At 54.3% G+C, this 23,229-nt stretch overlaps 1 protein-coding gene across 3 annotated transcripts; it reads right to left on the reverse strand.

Annotated features, from left to right (window-relative positions):
* Window positions 1–5,461: 5,461 nt before the first annotated feature.
* Window positions 5,462–21,070, reverse strand: TAL1 (TAL bHLH transcription factor 1, erythroid differentiation factor). 3 transcript variants are annotated; one of them, XM_070405064.1, is made up of 4 exons: window positions 21,012–21,055; window positions 14,080–14,526; window positions 12,649–12,743; window positions 5,462–8,934 (listed from the first exon to the last, which is right to left on the reverse strand). In XM_070405064.1, exons 2-4 carry the CDS (start codon window positions 14,523–14,525, stop codon window positions 8,480–8,482), a joined length of 996 nt encoding a protein of 331 aa, XP_070261165.1. In that variant the 5' UTR covers window position 14,526; window positions 21,012–21,055; the 3' UTR covers window positions 5,462–8,479. The 3 variants fall into 3 exon arrangements, with proteins under 3 accessions (XP_070261165.1, XP_070261164.1, XP_070261166.1); XM_070405063.1 differs by lacking the exon at window positions 21,012–21,055 and adding an exon at window positions 17,952–20,744; XM_070405065.1 differs by lacking the exon at window positions 14,080–14,526 and having other exon boundaries at window positions 21,012–21,070.
* Window positions 21,071–23,229: the final 2,159 nt, after the last annotated feature.

Raw genomic sequence — 23,229 nt, forward strand, 5'->3', positions numbered from 1 at the left:
GGTAATGGAGAGGGGGCGTGAGAGTGATGGGGAAGCCTGATAGCCCATTGAACACGCAGCTCCCAGGGGACAGCTGGAGAGAGGGGCGGAGCGCTCAGAGCAGGAGCCTTGGCCAGCCTGTGTGGGAACAGCCAGAGGGCAGAAGGCCTGGCCCCGGGAGATCCCAACAGAGCCTGGGACCCAGGAGCACCACAGGTCCCAGGCTGCAGACGGTGAGCTGGGAAGGGCTGCAGACCTTGGGCTTCGGGGGTCTCAGCTGGCTGAGCTGTCACCAGGCAAGGGGTGGGAAAGGGTTTTCCACCCAGGTCCCGTCGCTCCACTGGGTCTCAGAAAGGCAGGGGTCCCGAAGGGGTGGGGGGCTCAGTAATGGGATGGCAGTTGCGGGGGGGGGGGGGGGGGGCAGACAGGAAGAAAGGATGTTATTGTCAGATTGCCATCTGCATAATAGACCGAGTCAGGAGGGATCGTGTCTTCTCCAAGAATCAGGGAACACAAAATAACAAATAGCCAAACCTCCCGCCCCCAGTGTATGGGCGGCCTCCCATGATTTCCCCTCAGAATGGTCCCGTCCTAAGGGCTGGGACTGTGTGGTCCTTCCCTGAGATCCTGGCGGGGTTCATGGCTCCACCAGCTATGGGGTGACAGAACTGGCTCCCACATGACCTTGGGCGATTCACTTACTCTCTCTGAGCTCAGTGTTTCCTCGCCTGTAAAATGGGAGTGGTTGTCCCCTCGCAATGGGTTCTGGGGAGATACAGAACGTGAGACCGCAGGACTGAAAGTGCAGTCTTTTGGGATAAGTGCAGTGAGGCTGACCTGTGGTGACCCACATCCTCTTCCCCAGCTACCGGGGTCTGGGATCTGGGGCCTTCGGCTGGCTCTGCCACACCCTGATCTTCACTGACGATCCACAGAGCATCTCTTCACCCCGGGGGAGTGGCATTTTAATAGGTCTACACGCAAGTTCATTCAAATTAAACAAAATAAAATTTTCAGTTCCTCAGCGGCTCTAGCCACTTTCCAAGTGCTCAACAGCTGCCTGCGGTTAGTGACTACCACACAGGGCAGGGCAAATATAGCACATGTCCATCATCACAGAAAGTTCGACTCGACCGCACTGGCTAAAGGGGTGAGAGTGCGGTTTGGGAGTCAGGAGATCTAGGTTCTAGCTCCAGCTTAGCTCGTAGTTCATGCTGAGTTTAGACAAGTCCCTTTGCTTCTCAGAGCCTCAGTCTCCTCATCGGTGCAACCCATCCCTCACGCTGTGTAAGGCAGGGCACAGTCAATGCTTGATAAGGACCTTTTGATTGATTCTGCCTCCCCACCACTTTGGGTCAGTACCATGTGGACCTGGGGAAACAGTGGAGGCTGAGGGACCCACCTGCCATCCCCAGGCGCCAGCAGTTTACAAAAATACCGTAGAACCTGGAGCTTGTTGGGCAGGCTTCCCTGAGTGTCTCCACTGTCTTCAGGCAGCAAAGCTAGAGCCAGGAGGGCAAGTCCTGCAGGGGGCCCATGTGTATCTTTCCAGGGGCTTACGAAGGTCTGACTGTAGCCTGAAGATCCCAAACTCATCCCTCCCAAACCCAGCTTAGAGGCCCGGGCAGGGCCTTGGGGAGGAGGCAGCCGCAGGGGCTGGTTCAAGGGGGAGGGGAGGCGTGGGGAGTCAGAAATGCACTATCAGCACTGCCCTCCTCCCCACTTCCTCCCTTCGAACGGATCACATCCTGTTATTGTGTGGACAGAGAAGGCCAGGAGCTGGGGAGGGAGGCAGGGCTCGGACCAGGCCAGTGGGGAGAGAAAGGAGGAGCCAAAGAGAATGTCGCAGCGGGCAGTGGGTAGCTCCAGCAGCCCTGCCTGACCCCAGGTGGCCTGGGCAGGAGTAGGGTACCCAGCAGGGAGGACCAGTATCCCTGGAGCAACTTGAATTTGCCATTGAGAGAAGATGCTGGGGCTCGGGACAGGCTGTAACTCCCTGCAAAGGCACCTAGAAGAAAGGAAATAGCACCTCCTCCAAGAAGCCTGCCCATCATCCTCTTCAAGCTCCTTCAAGCTGGCCCCCCAGCATTGCCCAGCATGGGACAGGCCAGAGGAATCCCTGCTGCTGTGAACGGCTAATGTTCCCACTTCTCCCTCTGTCCTTTTCCTTTCTTCTGCCATTCCCACGTACAGCCCTATCCCAGCCCCATTCCAGCATTGGGTTTAATACGGCTGCTTTCTATGAAACACAAACACCTTCCTTACATATATTATATTGAAATCCCATAGCAGCCTTGTAGATGGGTGTTAAGATCTTCATTTAACAGACAAGGAAACTAAAGTTCAGAGAGGTTAAATGATTTACCCAAAGTCACACAGCAGGTACAGTAAGTGGCAGCCCTGGGTCTTAAACCCAGGTAAGTCTGACCCAAAGGCTTGGGTCTTCCTGGGGCCCAGCCGCCTTTCCTGCTCAATCCACCTGTGCCCTGGTCTTTCCCTCCTGGAGCTGACAGCACATCAACTGTCCTTATTGCCCAGGAGCCTGTCTTCAAGCAGAACTTGATGGAGGCAAGCTCTCCAGAACCCACACTGATTGTCGTGACCCTAGGCAGATGGCTGGACCAACTGAGCTGCTGTCTCCCCGTGGCACAGCTCAGGCCTATCTGCTCTAAAGCCGCTAACTCTCTACTGGGCACTTCTTCTCCTCCTGAGGGGCAGTGAGCACTGGCTCTAGACTCAGACCAGAATTCAAATCCTAGGTCCCCTTGATGAAGCCCCTATCCGCTCATTTCCTCCTCTGGGCAATGGAGAGGATGCCCTGGGCCATCTTGACTTAGTCCTTTCCTGACTCTGACTCTGACTCATGATAACGGAGCCTCTACTGCTGGACACGGTGCCCAGCACAGGGCCTGTCCCCAGCAGGCTGGTCAGAGGTGTTTGCCTGGCTCACATGGGCCATAGGCCAGAGGGATGTCCTGGATGTTGGGGGACTATTCACCATTTTGCAAGCAGGAAGGGGGTAGTGGGCAGCATGAGGAGGCAGCTGTGAGCAGATCAGATAAACAGCCTCCTGATCTTCATCACCCCCCACCTCTCCCCATCCGGGTCCAATATGATAACCAGGCTACTGGTGTGTCTAGCCTGAGAAAACTCACATCCTGCCTCCCTACTCCCCCTACCAACAAAAGCAGCCCAAGACCCTCTGCCACCCCAGGGGCAGAGCTGTCCACCAGCCCCTTACCAGCCCAGGACCAAGGTGTTGGGGGAGGGGGAAATGAAGCAGGCATTTTTGTAGAAATGACCCTGTCTCCCACCCATCCACCTCCCCTCACTTTTTCATTTCATGTTGCCCTCAAAACCGTCTAGAATATTCCATACAGGGTAATAGTCAGCAAATGTTGAAAGGGACCTGGGCCAGATCTGACATAGGGCACCAGAGAGGAAGAGCCAAGTCAGACATGGCTTTGCCCTCATGAGCTTGGGTTTGAATCGGGAAGCAGACAAGTGGACAAACAGCAGACACACAGAGGGAAGGAGAGCCTGTGGGGACACATAGGAAGTGGCTGACCCCATAAACACTCCTGGGTGGTGAGGACAAGTTAACCAAATGAAAGGAGGGCGGGAGCAGAGGATGGGTAGAAACAAAAAGTGCAAAAACTGGACAGCTGTAAAGAGAAAAAATTGCAGTGTGGAACAGAAAGGATAGGACAATAGGAGCAAAGAGAATGAAGGGAAGAGTGGTGAAGGGAGGCTGGAAAGATCAGCAGGCCATTCAGGCATGACCCCCGGTGTGGTCCCTTCCCTGCGGTGGGCACAGGTTGTCCTGGGAGGCAGGAAGCCTGGTCCTGCCCTGTCTGCCACAGCTGTCATTGTTTATGGGACATGTGGGCCTGGGAAGACTCCTTTCCCCTCTGGGTCTCCATCTCCCATGTGGAGGTATGGACGCTAGCCCAGACGATCCCCGGGACCTGGGCAGCCTGGGCAATCCACAGCTTCATAGTCTCCTCCTTGGTGCCACAGAGCTGATGGGCTCTTCCTGGCCTCTCTAGACACGGACAGCCTCGCCCTCTCCTGGGAAAGGACCTTCTGGAAATGGGTGTTCTTTCATGACAGCCAGGCTGCTGCCTCTACCCCTCCCCGTGACAGACCCTGTTCTCACTAAAGTCATCAGCGACCTCCACATTGCCAAATCCAGGCAACACTTCAGGCCTTTCTTTGCTTGACTTCTCAGAGGCATGGGGCTTGGTTAATCCCACATACATATTTGCTTTAGCCTCTGAACCACCACCTCTCCTACTGTCCTCCCACCTCTCTCACTGCTGTGTCAGCCTCTGTCTCTGATCCTTTCATCATGCTGCTCCTCGGACTTGTGAGCACAGGTCAGGCGCTGGGTCCCGGGCCACCCATCACTGCCACCACCACGACCCGCTGATCTCCCTGCCCCAGAGCTCAGTCTCACCATCCCAGCTGCCTGGGGACCTCCTAGCCCTCAGCTAGGGAGAGACACACAGTCTCCCAAACCCAAAGAGCTTCCCTGCAGGCCGGAGCATGATCCCAAACACTGTTGTGCTTTTGCCCTCAAAGCTACAGTTGGAAACACCCAGGACAGAGTGGTCAAGATCCAAACCTGACGGGATGAGATAAGCTCACCCAAAGGAGCTGTGGGCACCTTGAGTTCCCTTCTTGGCACATTTCTTTTCCTTAATACTAATCACCTCCCAACTTACCATATAATTAACACATTTGTGATGGGTGTGTGTGTGTGTGTGTGTGTGTGTGTGTGTTTACTGTCTCCTTGCTAGAATTTAAGCTACACAAGGGATCTTTGTTTTCTTCACTGCTGGATCCCCAAGACCTAGAACAATACCCAGCACATTGGAGGTGCTCGCTAAATATTTGCTAAAAGAATATAATAAAGGAGGATTGGTACTTCATTGGAAATGCCCGCCTGACCTACTGAAGATCCAACAGTCCACGTGTAGAGGCCTCCCAATAACCCAGAGTCCCACCTCTGAATGTCATTCCCATCCCTAAGCTTCCACTCACTACCCCCAAAGCCTCAACCACCTTCCCTGAGCCCCATGTGAGAGACCTGTACCCCTCAATCCTCAAGAGCCAGGCATTAGAGCTGTAGCCTCAACTGAGCCATCAGGGAACCTGGGAGCCTACCTTGGTGAGACTTGAATCTGTCCTGAACCTATGATAAAAGCAACTGCCCACCCACAGAAGCTGAACCCAACACAGAGTGCAATATCCGTGGGGCCACTCTTGGTGGAAAGCGTGGGTGCAAAATGCTGAGAAGGGGGGAAAGAATGGAAACCCTACTGAGGAAGCCTCAGGGAGGGGGGATTCCCCCTCAGAGGACAGCTGAGTCCTGGAGGTCCCCATTTCAGGAGAGACAGGTTCTTGCCATACCTTTCCTTTTAATGTCCCAACTCTCAGGCCTAGGGTGCAACATGCAAGCACAGAGTCCAATCCCCTTTGTAAAACTTTTATTTAGAAATCTTCCCAATATATCCTTATATATACACACACATCGTCACCACATGGGTTTTGTAGCTAGAGTCACACGCCCACAGTGTTGGCCTCTGGGCTGTACAAAGGTCAGGTACCTGGAGCGATTACTCCTCTTCTGCAGAAAAATGCAGAGACCAACGTAATTCATCAGTTCATCACGTACAGTACAACATTGACGGAAAGTGCTGGGCCCGCCCACAGGAACACTGCACTATGTACATGGGCAGGGGCAAGCCTTCGGCGGGGGCCACGTACCATTGGCATCACAAGTACGACCAGACCACCCCCAAAGGCCGAGATAGTTGTCGGCTGACTACAGATTCTGTGCCCTTGGTTTTGTTTTTGGAAAAAGATAAAGGTTGTACCATCTTGTCGTTTGCCACTACAAATAAAAGAATATACATTTTTCTTAAAAGATGGGAGTCCCCCATCATTTTTATTCTCATGTTTTTAAACCTTCCCATGTTTTCCCTTTTGTACAGATATTATTCTTGGAATGTTGCCATTTCTTCATGGGTGAGGAGGAGGCAGGGGAGGGAGAGAGTAGGATGGGGTGAAGGGTTGGAAATGAAAATAAAGTATGGATCTTCTCTAGTTCTTACAAAAACCTAAAGCCTTGTGCTTCCCTACCCAGGCCTGTGGTAAGTGGTTGCATTACATTTTACATATTCTACCCATGTTGCTATATCTCTTATCCATTCTCATTCCTGTACCTTGCCTTGGAATGAGCCAGACATGAGGTCAATTATGAGAAATGAGAACAATCTAGATAACTCAGGCAAAAGTGGGTTAGAACCTAAATTATCCCAAGCTGTGTAGTCAGGCAGCCTGGCCCACTGCCTAGCCCCTGAACTCAGGGTTGGAAACCCCACCTCAGGTTTAAGAGGAAACGAGTTCTTTATGGTCTCAGAACGCTTCTACTTTCATGTCCATTCAGTCCTAGGAGCAGAGAGCCAGGGTATTGACGGGAAACTGACACTTAGAGATAACTTGTGAGAGAAAAGGGAGCCAGAAGCTTGAGTTCCTGACAGAATGTGTGATCCATCTCCTAAACCCATCCACCTATCCCCACTGTGGCCCGAAGTCAAATTAACCCACCGGGAAGCAAGCACAGCCTTAGGAGAGGTGTTCCCTCTTTACAGATGGGATGCCTCACAGGAGCTGTTCATTAAAATGTGATTTTGGCTGACATGAGATAGACAGAGAGCGACAAGGGTTAACCATAGTGCTCCCATCCTCACAATTTAAAAGGAAAGGGAGGGGAGCAGGGGTCATTCCCTGTCTGCAAATGGCTGTACCCAAGGCCCCATCACAGTGAGGGCAAGGCCTGAGCTGAAACCCAAAACATGTGAAGATCTTCCACATGGCCATGGACAGGGCCGGGCCATGGGATCATTCCCCTCTGACCTCAAAGGCAGAGCCTGGTGGGAGACGGCTGGGGTGACTTGAGGATACAATGACAGGTATGAAGGACTTGTGTGCAGTTTGTTCCATGGGCTTGAAATGCGGGTCACAGGCAGGCCTAGCCTTAAGAAAACCACACCCCGACACTTGGATTGACACAGGAGATCAACGAGGGGCGGTGGTCCACTCTACAAAAGGATTCTTCACTTACAAAAGGACTTGCAGTAGTATTTCTTTAAAAGATTAAGGATAAGGATTTGATTTACAAAAATGTCATGTACAACTTTTGGAGGGGGGCACTCCCATTGCATTAAGCTAGCCTCCCATTCACACCCGTGATGACTGAAAGTTACACGGTCAAAGGTGTTTAAGATTCTGCTCAGTGAATGTGCATCCATTCGGGTCTCAGCTGGGGCCTGGTCTCTGACTGCATTACCATGTCCTAGAAGTGGAGCTGGATCCTGGGTCATATCTACCTAAAGATCCCACCAACAATTGAAGTAAAAAAGAAAGAAAAAATCCCAAGTGCCAGGGAAAAAAAAAAATCCCAAATGCCAGGAATTCCTAGGACAGAGTGTGTGCTCAGTTCCACTCAGAACACCGACCAGACCATTAGCTAACAGACATCCTGCAGCAGGGCGGGACCTCTGAGCATCTTGGAGAATGCACAGATCGGGCTCCCATCTCCTCTCAGCACCAACACATGCCCATCCATCAGCACACTGGCATCTGCTCACTGCTGGAACAGTGATGAGTAGCTCTGAGACACTACCAGGATTGGAAGCCCACGAGCCCCAAATAGCATTTGCTCAATTCCCTCTAACAATTGTTTTCCTTCTCTGCCTTCACCCGAAGCCCAAAGGACATGCTCACAGCTGCACACTCAGTCCCCACAGCCGCAAGGATTAGGAAGGCAAATTTCAGTGGGGAGAAAGCAAAGCTTCGGTCCCCTGGCTTTTCTGCCCCTCTGGCCCAGCTAACCCGGAGCAGGTGGTCCACCAGCCATCTTCTTCAACCAGGCCCTGAAGAAGGCACCTTGAGGCTTGACTCTGCAGCAGTTGGCAAGCTGAATGGACCAACATGGGTCTGGGTGAAGATGGGGCTCAGGAAATGGGCAGCTATTGGGTACCTATATATTTGGGTAGAGTGGCTAGCAAAGCCACCCCAGCCTGCTTAGGAGGGGGCTAAAGGCAAGGCAGAGATTGCTGAATGCCTCAGGTGAGAGATGACAACCCCAGCTCTCAGCAAAGACAGGGCTCCCAAGCTCCAGGCCAAAAGCAGCGCCACTCAAGCCTCTTACATGAGAAGTCTTAGGGATTTGGGGAAGGGGCAAGACCGTGCCGTCTTCATAAAAAGTACCTACCACTTTGCTCCATTTTTCTGTTCTCCTACTGAGGCAGGAAGTGAAAAGCCAGCCCCAGGGCAGTTTGGGCTTCCCAAAGTTCAGGCATCAAGGAAAGTTCATCAAGTCCATTGCCCTACTTCAGAGCTACCCAGTCTTTGCCCACCTGCCTTGAAGCCCACGGTCCCAGCAGCCTGAGGGCACCCTCCTGGCTGGCCCAGGATGGTCCCAGGCCCATCACCGAGGGCCCGCTCCCTCAGTGGCGGGCAGCATGGCAGGATGGAGGCTGCGGGCTGTGTGCTTGGGTGCAGGCTCTTCAGTGTAGCTGTCCGGGCTGGCTGCCCCATCCAGGGAGCTGCCACAGCTGGAGTTGGGGGACAGCACATCCTGCAGGAGATCATCTGGAGGTGCACCACTGCCTCCCCCTCCACCTCCTCCGCCAGCCCCCACCATGGGGTCCTTGCCAGGCTTGGCCCTCTGGGTGCCCTCTTCTTCCTGGTCATTGAGCAGCTTGGCCAGGAAGTTGATGTACTTCATGGCCAGGCGGAGAATCTCATTCTTACTGAGCTTCTTGTCTGGGGGATGTGTGGGGATCAGCTTGCGGAGCTCAGCAAAGGCCCCATTCACATTCTGCTGCCGCCATCGCTCCCGGCTGTTGGTGAAGATGCGCCTTACGACTTTGGTATGGGGACCTGGAGGACAAGGGGACAAGGGTTAGGAGAATGGGTTGGAAATCTACCAAGGATCTTCTCCTATGGGGAAGCAGAAAAAAAAACATTTATTGGGAAACCTACAATACCTTCTTTCCTTTTACTTAGAAAACTCTTACTCATCCTTCAAAACCTAGTTCATCTCAACCCCTCCAGAGAGATCTAACCAACCACCACGGCCTTACAAATCCCTGGATCTCCATTACTCTTAATCATCGTTGTATGCTTCTATGCTTATCTCTCTGTACTGTGAGACATTGAGGACAAGGACCACATATTCATTCATTTACTTGTACCAAGAGGCCATATTGCACTAGTTACAAAGACAAACTCTGGAGCCAGACTTTCTGGGTTCAATTGCTGACTATTACTCACTAGATAGTGACTCTGAGAAAGTTATTTAAACTCTCTGCCTTAGCTTCATCATCTGTAAAATGGAGATAATACTAATCACTCAAGAATAAAATTATCACATGGATCTAACAACTAACACAGGCAAAGTACTTAAGACAATACCAACCTCAGATTAAACATTTGGTCAATACATGTTAGCTATTATTATCTGTGCATCAGTTATTTCCTAACAACCAGGCAGTAGGCCTAGCACTAAGGAATAATGCTGAACAAAACAGACAGAGTGACTGCCCTCCTGGAGCTTACCTTTTAATGGGGCTGACAGCTGGTGAACAAGAAGCAAACAGATAAACAGACAGGAGGCTGGATGTAAATAAAAGACAGAAAGGAGCTACCGTGCTTAGTTGAGTTGGTTGGGGCAGCCTTTTGGAGGAGATGACATCTATAAGATGAGAACTTAAGGCTGAAGAAGAGCCAGCCAGGCATGGGAAGAGAGAATGGCATGTGGAAAGGCCCTGAGCTAAAATAAATAAATAAATAAATAATAAAAAATAAATAAAAATGGCTGAAGTGGGTGAGATCTGAGTAGGCTAAGTTCAATTCCTAAGGCCCTGCAGTAAGGTGTGGGGATTTTTATTGTAAAGGTGATAGAAAGCACAGAATAAGGGTTTAGTAAAATGTCTGCTGACTGATCATGCTGGCAGGTAAGGAAATGGAGGAGAGAGAAGAGAACAGAAGGAAAGGACTTACCCTGCAGGCTCTCTCCCCCCTGAGAGGAGTGGAGAGACAGCCATGCACAGGCTCAGCCTGAGGCTCTAGGCAGGCAGCTGGGGACTGCCTCAGTCTCTCCATGTCTACAATGCACTGATTATATGCACTGATCAATATTCACTGCGTTTGTGTACTAAGACTTGCAGAGCAGTGACAGACACCAGCATGCATGTATCTGGCACCTATGGTGTGCAAAGCATTGTGCTATGTCCAAGCCTGACCTGGGATTTCCAAAGCCAGGGAAGACAGAGGTGGGCCCTGCCAGTGCTCCTGAGCTCCTGGGCCGTGGCTGCTTCCTCCCCAACACAGAGCTGGGGCCCAGCAGTCCTCAGGAAGCTCTGCACACTGGAGGAACTGCCAGTACTAGCCTATTGGTTCGTTCTCTTCCTATGATCCTTGGAACCAGACCTCAGAATGTGGAAACTTGGGTAGGGGAGAAGAAGAAAGGAAAAGTCAAGACATCACCTAAGACCTACTCCTCATTTCACAGCTAAGAAGCCTGGGGCCAGGACAGAGGAGGACTTGCCTCCAAGGTCAGTCTATGACCCAGCTTGTCCATGCCAACACTTTCTGCTTGATCATCTCTCTCTTACGTGTGTGTGTGTGTGTGTGTGTGTGTGTGTGTGTGTGTGTGTAGGAGAGAGATGATCAAGCAGAAAGTGTTGGCATGGACACACACACACACGTTTTCCCAGGGAGGGTCACTCATTCTCCGCTACAGTGCCTCTGAAGCTGTCTTTCCAAACCCCAACAGGCCCCAGCCCAGCTGGCTCTGCCAAAGGCCAGACCAAACCCAGTCTGGGAAGAACACAGCACACCTGCTGGGAAGTCCTACCCTAGGTGCCTCAGACGAAATAACTTGCTGTTCTCACCCTCCAGGCCAGGTGGAGAGGAATCCCTCAGCTGTGGCACAGGGAGCACCAGCCCCTGCTCCGTGACTAATGCTGGCTGATCTTGAGGGATCTCCTAGGTGTGTGGGGGAGGTGGGTACGTATGGCTGCTGTCACAGTTAGAGTTAGACAGGCCCCAGAAAGAGCGCCTACCCCGAGCAGGCCCTAAAAACACTTTACCCCATTGTGTACTTTCAATAATGTGAGGAAGCTATTATTCTCCCCACTTTACAAACGAGGAAACTGAGAACCAGAGAATTTCAGCAACAGGAACCACATCAAATCCTGACTTTAGACCTTGTACATAACCCTTTTTAGTTAAATTTCTGATTTCAAAGTCCATGGAGTTATCCTACACCCTCATGAACCTCCCCTTCACCCTCATTTCTGTTTATCCTTCCAAGAGAACTACCCACCTCTTCACACCTTCCTCTTTCCTCAGAATGTCCATCCTGTATGCCCTCTTTCTCTCTCTGGCCAGTCACTGAATAGGTGCTCAGCAAATATTGGTAACATATGGGTAATGGCTTCCCTAACCCTCCTGCACTCACCAAGAACCCTTGCCCCCTTCCCATCTCCTTCCTCTCCTCTGTGCCTAGTTTCCCCGTGCTTCTGTCCTTTGTAGAAAATGCCACTTTCCTGGGGAACTTCAGGCCTGGTCCAGGCTACTTCCTATTTGGCATACCTACCATCCCTCTCTAACCTAGCAGCACTGACACTCCATGACTCTTCCCTCTTGGCCCTATACCCCTGCGCCCCAGGCTGGTTGGGTCTTTTGAGGTCTGTTCCTTGTCCAGACTCTAGCCTCTCTCCTCTCCAGAAGACTACAGTGGGCTCCCCTCCAGAAGCTCCTGCCCAATACCCATCCCTCCCACCTGTCCCTTGCAGAAATCTCAGCCTGGCTCCAAGGCCTCAGGTGCCCTTCCTTCAGGAGCCCAAGCTCCAGCCAGGCTGAGCACTGGGAGCTCCAGTGATTCCCTCCACATCCCTAGACTCTAAAGAGCCTGCTCTCCTGCCTCCTGGTGCTGGGCCCCATCTGCACATCAAGGTCAACCTTGGGAAGAGGGAAGGAGTCTTCCAAATTTCCCATTCATTTAACCCCCTCCCCCAAGTTCAGAGCCAAAGGTTACTTGGGCAGTGTGTAATAGCAGGGCTAGGGCCCTTCTGGGGAAGCAAGGGGCAGTGTAGAATCTATAATGTCAGGAAGGGAACTCCAGGTCTCAGCCCTGAGTGTGGAACAAGGGACAAGAGGGCCCCACAATGTAGGGACTTGGAAGGAGACCCCTGCAGGTTCAATTCCAGGCTAGGAGCAAATGCCAGACTCTAGACTAGACTGAAGAGATCTTGGAAGGAAGTGCAGGGAGTCCCTGAGGTTGGTGCTTAGTGTGGGAGCACCTTGTGTTTCTGCCCTTCCCCGGGATCCTTGCCAAGTGTAGGAATGGAGCTAGAGTGGGGACTGCAACTGACCCTTAGAGGCTTGGGCTAAATGTCACATGTCTTCACTCCCATGTCCTCTCTTCTCTAATCCCAGCTCAGCTGCAAGGCAACTTCCAGCAGTTTGGGGTCCCAAGATAGCCTGCCCATCCACATGAGACACCTAGGAGTAGTCCCCATGATCCCTCCTTCAGGAGGCAATAACCAGCATGAGGGGCAAATAGCAAAGGTGGAGGCAGAGACTCACCATCAGTAATCTCCATCTCATAAGGGGAGGGTCTCCTCTTCACTCGGTTGTTGGTGGCAAACATAGGGAAGGCATCTGGCTCCCCAAAGAACCCACTGTGGGAAGGAGCAGGCAGATCACAAGATAACATTTAGGGTGGACATGAGACAGAGGCTCCTTAGCAACCCCCCTGCATGTCCTTGAGCCTCTCACCCCTGGAAAAACAAGGGCATCCCTGGTCCCTTCATACCTGAATTGGGAATAGAAGAAGCATGAAATGCGCGCGCGCGCACGCACACACACACACACACACAGAATCAGAGGTGAACGAATGGAACAAACACAAAAATGAACACACACAAACCCCACAGAGAGACACACTCTCCCCCGCCCCCCCCAAATACAAGCCACACAATCCACAGACAACCTCCACTTTCAAACAGGTGCTCACTCAGGCAGACATGGCCTTCACATTTGGTGGTGTGCTACTCCAGCACCACAAAAGGGCACACTGCTCCCTCCCTCCAACCTCCCCCCACCTCCATCCTGGCCCCATGGGGCCTGTGGACAGACAACAGACAGGAAACCCTGACTCACCCCCGCCCCCACCCTCCAATGCCCACTTTGGGCTCTCTGTAGCTTCTCTCTGGAGTCTCCTGCAGGCTCATTGACTGTATCCCTGTATCATCTGCCTATCTCCATCCCAATCCTGCCTCCCTTTCTCCACCTTCTCAGTGGCCTCAGCAGGGAAATGGACTCCCTCATGACAAGGGGTGGAAAGCTTGGGGCCAGGGACCACAGCTAGGGGCAGAGGGGCTGGGGAGGGGAGGAAGGGATCCACTCCCCAAACAGACTGTCCCCCTTTTACACATGTCCCCCTATTTCCCCTATTGACCTCTTCTAGCCCGCGCCTGCCCCCGCCCTCCCGCCCCCCAAGGCCTTCACCACCTGTGTCCGGACCCTAGAGCAGAGATCCAGAGGCAGAGGAGGGGGCTCACTCCCAATCACCCCCAGATCCTGTCCCAGAAGGCTGCCGCTTCCAGAAGAATTTCACAGCGAAGCACATTCAGACACACTCTTGCCTGGCACTCACGTTCACGGGACTCCCTCCGGCCATCCCCTCCCTCCCAACCACACAGCACACGGCACTTCGGCTCTTCTGCTCGCACCCAGCCACATGCCTGCACTCTCCCTCCTCGGCTTACCACACCCAGGCGCTCCGCAGTCACAAGGCACCCCCACATCTGCCCGCACACGCGCTTCCACACGAGCTCACAGCGGGCTCATTTCTCACTCGCACCCGGGGCTTCTCGGCTTTGACGCCCATGAGTTTAGAACACCCCCCTCTCTCACGCGCTTCAGCCAAGCATCCCCGAGGTGCACACGGGGAGCCCCGGGGCCGGGAGCGCCTACCCGCTGCCCACTCCCCGCGCCCTCCCGCCGGGCACTGACCTGCCGAGCGAGGCGAGAGGCTGGCTGAGGCTGTAGAGCAGCGTGCGGCCGGGGGCGGCGGGGGCCGCCAGCGCGGGCGGGCTCAGCTGCACCATCCGGCCGTCGCCGGGCAGCTCCGCCGGGGCCGAAGCCGGCGCGGGCGCAGGGGCGGGCCCGGGAGGTCTGCACAGCTCGGTGGTCGGCACCCGATGGCGCGCTTCGGCCGCCGCCGCGTCGCGGCCCTTTAAGTCCCGCGCGGCACCGCCCCCGCCGGTGGGGCCGCCCCCCGGGCCGCCGCGCGCGCCCAGCTCTATCACGGGGGGCTCGGCCGAGGCGGCGCGGTTCGTCTCCTTGGCGACGCCGTTCAGCAGGACCAGGTGCGGGGGGGCCATGCGGGCCTCGGCCGCCTCCCGTCCCTCCTGGGGAGGGTCACTGCGTGCCGCCTCGCTCGGCGGCCGCTCCGTCATCCTGCGGGCAGACGGACAGACACGCGTGGGATGCGGTCAGGGAGTGAAGGCAGAAAAAGAAACTCACGCACCGAGTGAGAAAAGGCGACAGACGGAGAGCCACGTGGACGCACACTGGCCCACGGGGCCTAGCGCCCTGGCGGGCCGGGGGAGGGAGGACAGGGGGGGTCTCTAGTTTGGGAGAAGAGGGGAGGGTGCCTGGGAAACAGAGACGGGGGGCCAAGAGGACGGAGGTGGAGAAAGACAGCAGAGACTTTGGAAGAAAAGGCATAGAGTCAGCGGAGGAAAAACAGAAGGGGGAAAGGAGGAAGGAAATGTAGAAAGAGACGAGAGAGAAATACCACCCCGTCCCCTTCTCAGGCCGCAAGGGAAGAGGAGGGAACAAATCCCCAACCGAGTTCCTCCCGGCCCCCCTCCCCTTGGGTTTTGGCGGGGAATCGGCCCCGCGGAGGTGGGGGTGCCTTAGGAGGCTCTCAGCAATACCGCCTCCAGCCTACCGCCACGCGTACCTAGAAACGTGGTGGGTGCGAGTAGGAAGTTTAGGGAATGGAGGCTGCAGAGCCTGGGGTCCACGCTGCTGGAGCTGCCAGAGAATTATCCCAGGGAACCAGCACCCCATTTCAACATATATTCACCCGCCGCGAGGGTGTCTTCTGTGCAGCTGCTGGAAACCCCAGCCTCCCTTTACTCCCCCCAGGACTAGAGGTGAGACATCAGGGAGGGAAGATGGAGATCCTGGCCTACCTCCCTGCACACTCCCCTCTTCTGCTCAGCTGGACTCGGAAGTGAGGTCGGGTCTGGAAGGGAGGCCCGGCCCAGGCAGTACAGAGCCAACACATTCATAGGGTGCCCCTGAGGCTATGGGGTGTGGGCTTCCATCCACACCTGGGAAGAGGTGTCCTAAAGGCCCTTGAACTCTTCCAGCCCGCCCCCACCCCCTTCTGCCTTAGCGTTGTCCTCTAGGAAATACCTCCTTATGCGTTTAAAAGCACTACACAATGGCTCGAGTAAACATTATTATTGACTTGGAGACTGGCTGCCCAGGGGACCACTGCCTTGCCCAAAGCCACGCTGATTTGTGACAGAGCAAGACCAGAACTCTGATCTCACTACACTATCCTCCATATATGCCCTCCCTGTGTGTCCCTGGAGCTCAGGCCATTCCTCTCCTCACAACCATACTCCAGGATCATCACAGAGGCTCCACTGCACCACAGAGCACTCCTGCCGTTCCTTCCAGCACCCCGCGCTGATGCCAGTGGAGCCAGGCCCCATCAAGAACTAAACCAAAAAAACCATGAGACTCTGGGCTCAGAGGTTGGGGATGCCTTGAAGTTGTTTTATTTTAAAATATATAAATAAAAAATATAATCAACTCGACAGGCTTCATAAGATGTTCAAAGTAAGATTTTTGTTCTCAGAATTATATAATTGGGGTATTTTGTAGCAGAAAATAAATACCCCAAACTCCAATTCAGCCCCAGCAGAGTCCATCTCATCATTCACCGCAGCTACTGAGCTTCCATTTTGTCACTGCACTGCTCAAGACCGGAGTGGACCTGGCCACAATCCTCCCCTGCCCACACCCCCCCACCCCCAGAGGAGACACCCGACTTTTTGAAACCTCCTCCGAAGATCAGCTCAATTGCCACCAGACACACACACACACACACACACACACACACCAGTGGAGAATCGCCGTTCAGATTGCACTCCTTCCCTGGGTCTGCCAGCCCTGAAGCCCGGCCCAGAAACAACAAATTTCCCTGAGACAAGCTGCAAAAGCAATGGGTCCACAAGGCTTCACGGGAAGCGAGTTTACGATCATGGTGGAAACAATAGATCTGTATCCACAGAATGGAACCACCACGACACTAGCCATTAAAAATGTACCCAAGGTATAGCTGTAGGTCCTCCTGGCTCCCCCGCAGCAGTGAAATGCACCAGAAATGACCATTCTGTGACACAATACACAAGACCCCAGGTGCCGGCTCCCTACCTTACTGTCCCAATGCGTGATGCGCCCAGTGACACGTGCTTCAGCCCCAGTGTCTAGCCCAGTGACAAGTGATGCCCAGCGCAATCGCAGGACTGAGCTCAGGCTCTCCTTATGACACATTTATACCCTCTGATTAATCCCAGGCTCCCCTGCTCAGCGTAGGAGTGAATCCCAGAGGAGCGAGGAGAGTCCATATTCCAGATGAGTTGACCCTGCCTCAAATGCCCTCTCTAGATGCCTAGAAATATCTGTATCTCCCAGGTTCCCTGTGGGAAACCTACGATTGGTCCCCAGGGTCTGTGGTGGACCCCTCCCCGCCCCTCCAGGGATCTCAGGAAAATCCACGAGGCACTTCTGCAACTGATATCATCCAGGCCGGGGTCTATGCTCCAGAAGATGCCACAGGAGGCTTCACACGCAACTTTGGTTGTCGGTTTTCAACTACTAGACCCCATCACTTGGCTTCGTTTAAGATTACTAACAAGAAAGCCCAGTGATTTTTGTTTACTTGTTTTTATTTGGGGAAGATGAAGGGAGAGGGAGAAGGTTTCAAACGGAATGGCACTAGCGAATTCGACCATTACAATGCATCTGTCTTTGTGCAACCAAGACCCAGCTCGCAGCACCCAACCCCGGGTTTTCATCTCCAGCTGCCAACCGCCATAAGGTGTCCTTGCACCTGAACAAGTCAGGGCATCTGGGGCGCTCCTGGGGTTGGGTATGGGAGGTGGAGGGGAGGCATCGGGTCTCAGGCAACTCCCCATTCCCCATACGGAGAATTGCTCATATAAAACAGCCTCTGCGGCGTCCGAGGCCACCGCCGGAGACCGGGCTTCCAGTCCTTCCACTGCACCCACACCCGCCTGACCCCCTGGGGGAGCCCCAAGCTCGCACGAGAACCGACAGCATCAGTAAATAGAACCGCTCTCCCCCTGCTGCTTGCGGGGTGGGGAGGAGGGGAGTCCAGCGCGCCCCACTCTGGCGTTAAGCCCAGGTCGGGGCCCACCGAGCTGGGACCGCGCTCGCCAGGCCGGCTGCGGCCTTCTTCCTGCCGCCGGATCTGCGGGCGCAGGCAGCCCGCGCCCCCGGATCTAGGGATCCAGCCGCCCCACGGTTAGGGGCACATCCACAGAACCGATGGTAGCAGCCCGGGGACTGTGGTTCTGGTTAACTAGTTGTGAAAACAAACAAACAAAAAACGAGCTGTTTTTGCTGAGGGTCGAACAAGGAAAGGCCTCTGGAACCCTCCGAGGCCCAGAGGCCAGTCCGCGGCGGAGGCAGGTCCCGGATCCCGCCGCTGGGCCCGTCCTCCCCTTCTCCCTCCATCGGAGCCTGGACCGTCCTCCGTCCTGAGCCTCCCCACACGGGCCGGAACCCAAGGCCTTCCTGGAAACCATTTCCACAGGCAGCGTCCCCCCCAAACTCACCTGGGGCATATTTAGGGAGACCGGCCCCTCTGCATAGGCTGTCCACTCCTCCGCGGGAGGGGGGCGGGAGCCCGGGTGCGGGTCGCGGCGGGCGGGGGTGTCTGCTTGCCCCGCTCTCGCCCGGAGACCGGCAGTTAGGCCGCGGTGTGGTGCCGGGCGGTCTGCCGCGCCCAAATCGAGTTTCCAGGAAAGATGGGGGTGGAGAGAAAGAGGGAGGGCGAGAGGGAGGGCGAGAGAGAAATGGGGGTCAATGGCTGGGAATTACCTCACGTCCTCGCCAGCCCAGGGAATCGCGAGCTGCGTCCCGCCCCGCATCTGCAGGTGCTCGAAGCCTCCCCCGCCCCATAAAGAAGAACCCGCACCTGACCAATCAGGGATAACGATGGAGCCCAAGCACAACAACAGCCCGCCGCCGGCCGCCCCAGCATTTCGGACCCTCCAGCCTGGGCGTCTGGTTCAGTGTGAGCCAGTGCGTGTGCGAAGCACTGACGCGTCTACGCGGTTGGCCGGGGAACCGGGTCAGGGGGAGCAGCAGCCGTCTGCAGCTTGGCCTGGGGGTGTGTGTTGGGGAATGGGGTGGGGGCATGTGTATTGGAAAAGGAGAATCCCGTTTTCGGACCCCTGGTCCATGGGGCAGAACCTCTGAGCCCCATTCTCTCCAGGACCCCCACCTGCCTACCTCCAGCCCAAAACGAAACCAGAACCCAATTCAAAGACTTTTCCTGCCTGAATGGAGTTGGAACCGCGGGGACCCAAGAGGAATGGGGGATAGGGGTATTTGCTCTATCCAGGACCCTTTTCTTCCTATTGATTAAGAAATAAGGAAGGAAGGAAGGAAGGAAGGAAGGAAGGAAGGAAGGAAGGAAGGAAGGAAATCAAGAAAAAGAAAAATCAAGGAAGAAAGAAAGAACCCAAGAAAGAAGGAATAAAGAAAGAAAGAAATCAAGAAAGAAAGGGGCGAAAGAGAAGAGAAGAGAAGAGAAAATGGAGACAGAAAGACTATTTTGGGCGACGAGCGCCAGGTGCTCTATGCAGATGATGTTTTATTGTGACACTTGAAACCTATATGGTTTTATTAACCAATGCCACCCCAATAAATTTAATTTTTAAAAAAGAAAAGACTTAAATGCCACCTCCCCTCAACCATCCCTACACAACGAATTTCTATTTTTCTGCATTCAGAGCCGCAAGAGAAGGGGAGGATTCTAATAATTCCTCGCAGCAATAAACAAGAGGGGAAGGAGGGTTAAAAACAAACCCATTGCTGCTTCCCAGGGTGTAGCAGTAGCCAGATTTAGTTTGCTCCTCCCCCCAAAGGGTTTTGTTTAATTTATTTTGCCTAAATCACCCAGTTTATGAGCACTCATGGAAGTTTTGGATTAATTGCAAAGGCCTCCTTTTTTTTCTTTTTTGCCCCGACTTTGGTGGAAATATAGGAACAATTCTTCCCAGCGGTTTCAATCCACTGTGGGAGATTCTCTTTCTCCTCTTCTAATGCACATGGGGGCGGGGGAGGCCGAAGGAATCCACCCATTCCCCGTGTCTTAGGGCGAGGTTGATTTTTGCTGTAGATCGAGCTCTGTGTTTGTCCCTCTCCATTTTCCCTCCCTGCCCTAAACCCAGCAGCTTAAAAGACCAGAAGGCTGCTGGGCGAAGCCGCGCGGCTTTGTTATAGATCCAAAGAAACTAGGAGAAAAAAGCCGCTTCGCTCCTGAACCATTATTTTAATTAAAATAAGATGGTGATGATGACGTTAGAACCCACAATAACTGGCAAAACAAAACCATTTCTTCCGGAGCTAGGGCAGCACTGACTCGGTCCCTCGGAGCCCAGACCCGGACACCGATGCGACGGGCACCCGACCCACGCGGGAATGTCGTTCACCAGGGAAGGGATGGGAAATGTTCCTTGGAGATGATCCCGAGGGTCCCCACCCGAGGCGCCGGGCCTGGGGAATGTGCCCATTGCCTCTTCCCGGCCTCTCTCGCAGCGTCCAGCAGCCATGACCGGAGAAACTGACCAGAAATGGACAAAGCCCGAATGCGAGTGCGGCTGGAGCCCGAGCCCAGGGCTCCCGGCTGGAAGAGCCTCCGGCTCATCAGCAGATCCCTGAAACGCCAGGGCACCGACCGGCCTCCGGACAGAGCAGCTCCGTCTGCTCCTCGAAGTCATCGGTGGCTTCCGAACACATCCTTTGGAATAAAATGTGAAATCCCTCCCCGCACCCCCACGACACCTCCTCAACGTGCGCCTCCGTCTCTCGCTCTCCTTTCCCGCTACCCGCCAGCGATGTGCAAACGCACTCCTGCAGGACACAGCACGCAGCACACAATCCAGGCGACAGGGCCACACACGGTCCAGCCCCATAGAAGGGGAGCAGAGTAAACACAACGCCACTCTGCCCCACACACCGACGCGGTCAGGCCCGCGCATTGTCCAGCCTGACACAACGAAATCGGTCCAACGCAATCGCCCAGTGACACGCAGCCCCACCTAGTCGCGATCACACATGCCGAACACAACACCGAACCCGTCCAGACGCCATCGCCAGGGCCACACAACCCACCCACAGAACCAGACTCCAACTGAGGAGGCAAGCTAACCATTACAGACACCGCTGAAAACGCAGAGGGACCGCGAAGAACCCAAATCTACACACCCAAACAGCGCAGCCACCATCCCACTCGGACCCCACCACCGATCGCCGAGAAGACCACACGGGGAAGAAGCCCACACTGCCCAGCGCTCACGCGCGCTCTCACAATCCCACCGCATGCACACAACCGCGAAGAAGAAATGGAAACCAACCACCGCCTCGCGCATTGCTGTATATTGCGTAAGGAGAAAAGGGAAGGAAGGAAGAGAGTCTCCAAGGCGGGAGGGGCGGCGGCGGCAGGCGCGACGGCGTCCGTGGAAAATGCCCCCCTCCCCCTCGAAAGAAACCGAGGGACCAGGAGCGGAGAGCTCTCCTACGAGTCGGGGGAAGAGGGAGGAAAATACTGGGAATTCCTTGGGAGGCCGCAGGTTGCTGTCCCCCTAGAAAGAGGCTAGAATGCTCACGTTTTGCAGCTACGGGGGGACGCGTGTGGCCATTTTGAGGCCGGGTCCTTGTGCGGAGGCCCTCCCCCGCTCCGTCCCCCCCTCCCCCGCGCCCCGCCCGCGCGCGCGCCGCACCGGCTCCGCCACTAACTCGCTCTAATCCTGCTCACGTCCCAGGCCTCGTTAGCATGGGCCCAGGCGCGCCGGGGCCGTGTGCGCCGCGGAGATAAGGCGTTGCCGCGGGTCCGCTCGCCCTCGATAAGCGCCTCGGCCATTATGGGCCAAATGATTCATTTTAATTTGGCAATTTCACTGGAGGGAATGGGGACTGGTTGCGTGTAGCTGGGACGGGCTCCGGCTCCGGAATGCGCTGCGCCGAGAGTCGGGCGCGCTGTCTAGGACCCGCCGGGACCAGCCCCATTTCTGATCCTGAGGCCTCTTGGGAAACACGGGCTTCCCCCACCACCTCAGTCCCTGCACGGCCTCCCAGGCACCTTTCTCCAGCGACTCCCATCCCAGCACCCTGTCCCTGCCTCGGAAGACCAGGACGCCAAAACCATCACTCCCAACCCCTCCCTGCAACTCCGTTTATTATTTCTCCAGTGTCCTATTCAGCCCTGACTCCTCTGCTCTAAAATGGAGCCGCTTGCCTGGAATGTCCCCTACTGGGCTCACGCCAGGGCATGTATGGAGGCAGAACTGGTGTCAGTGGAGAGATTAAAATGTCCATTCTACTGTTTCAGGCCGAGCCCAGAGCCCAGGAACATCCCTCCTCTCGCAATATTTTTAAACATTTTAATCTTGCTAAGCACTCTACAAATATTAACTCATTTAGCTTTCATAAACAATCCAAAGAGGGTGGGGACTATTATTATCCTCAATTTACAAACAAGAAAACCAAGGCACAGAGAATAAAAGAAAATTTCCCAGTGTTGCATATTCAGTGAGTGGTGGAGTGTGGGTTTGAAGCAAATTTAGCACCAAACCTTCTTTGGAGCCCAGCTGGTGAAAAGGGGCAGCTAGAGCCCAGGCTTGGAGCAGGAATCTGGGCTCAGCTCGTTAGAGGGAATGAAATCTGTTCTGGGGGGTAGAAATCTGGGCTCCGGGAGACATGGGCAACTGGAGCTTAGCTCATGGAAGGTGTCCGGGTTCGTTCTTTTATAGTGGAGTGGAATAGAACAGGTTCAAGTCTTACAGGTCACTTAGCCCTGAACCTCCATTTCTTCATCTGTGAAATGGAAAAATAATACCTACCTCGCCAAGTTGTGAGGATTAAATAAAATGATCTCTGAAAGGTGGTGGTGCTGAGGACAGTCATCTATGAAATCTCACCCATCCCAGAGCCCAGGATAACATATGTACACTTGTATGGGGGGGGGGGGCGGTTGGGCTATTAATACAGAGAAAGAAATTAAAGCATGGAGAGATGTGGCTTGGCTAAAGCTTATAGTCCACAGCTCAATCCCCCAGGAGCAGGCTGCTTTGTCCTTCCAGATCCTCTGGTTTTGAGCTCCTTTTGGGACCTGAGAACTAGGGAAAAGCCCTTAGCCTGGTCACAGACTGAATCCCAGTCAAGGACTAACCCCAGAGTGTGGCTGCAGTGAGTCCTGTCTCCTCCTTGGCCATCGGGACAGCTCTCCGTGAAGATACAGTTAATTCAGTGCAGCCTGTCAGTCCCCGTGTTCCTCTGTGCTCTCTGGTGGAAATCAGGGTGCCATGGTATTATTGATTTTCTTATTTTGAGAGAGAGGGTGAGGGAGAGGGAGAGATGGAGAGAGAGAGAGAGAGAGAGAGAGAGAGAGAGAGAGAGAGAGAGAGGTGAGAGCAAAATATTGATCCATCAGCCCCACAACCTGCACTACACCCAAGTTCAAAGCCCAGCTCTGCTACACTTGAGCTGTGGCACCATTGGGCAAGTCATTTCATGTCTCTGAGCCCCTGTAAAAAAGGGGCTGGCCATTCCCATATCAGAGAGCCCAGCCAGGGAATGCTTCTCTGAGAAATGATGCCTGGACTCAGACCTAAGAGTGGGATCTGAAGGGTGAGTGGAAGAGTGAGCATCAAGAGCCTTCCAGGTGGGCCAAGGGCTAAAGCAGAAGGACTCAGGTTCATGAAAGGAACAGAAAATAGTCTGATGGCTTGACCAAGCCTATGGACAATCCAAAGGATTTTCAGAGAACCCTTTTGTTCATTTGGTTTGAGGGTAGGTGTAGGGTCCTATGAAGAGATTTGCATTTCT

Source organism: Myotis yumanensis, unplaced genomic scaffold, assembly GCF_028538775.1.
Source record: "Myotis yumanensis isolate MYYU_CA2020_CCGP unplaced genomic scaffold, mMyoYum1.0.hap1 SCAF_2, whole genome shotgun sequence".
Classification (NCBI taxonomy): domain Eukaryota; kingdom Metazoa; phylum Chordata; class Mammalia; order Chiroptera; family Vespertilionidae; genus Myotis; species Myotis yumanensis.

Bases quoted from the DNA above. Each gene is read 5' to 3' on its own strand.
- TAL1 (XM_070405064.1), bottom strand. From the start codon at position 14,525: ATGACGGAGCGGCCGCCGAGCGAGGCGGCACGCAGTGACCCTCCCCAG. The intron at 12,744-14,079 runs GTCAGTGCCCGG...TCCTTCCCACAG, and splicing joins CCTCTCGCCTCGCTCGGCAG to TGGGTTCTTTGGGGAGCCAG. The intron at 8,935-12,648 runs GTGAGTCTCTGC...CTTGTCCTCCAG, and splicing joins TGAGATGGAGATTACTGATG to GTCCCCATACCAAAGTCGTA.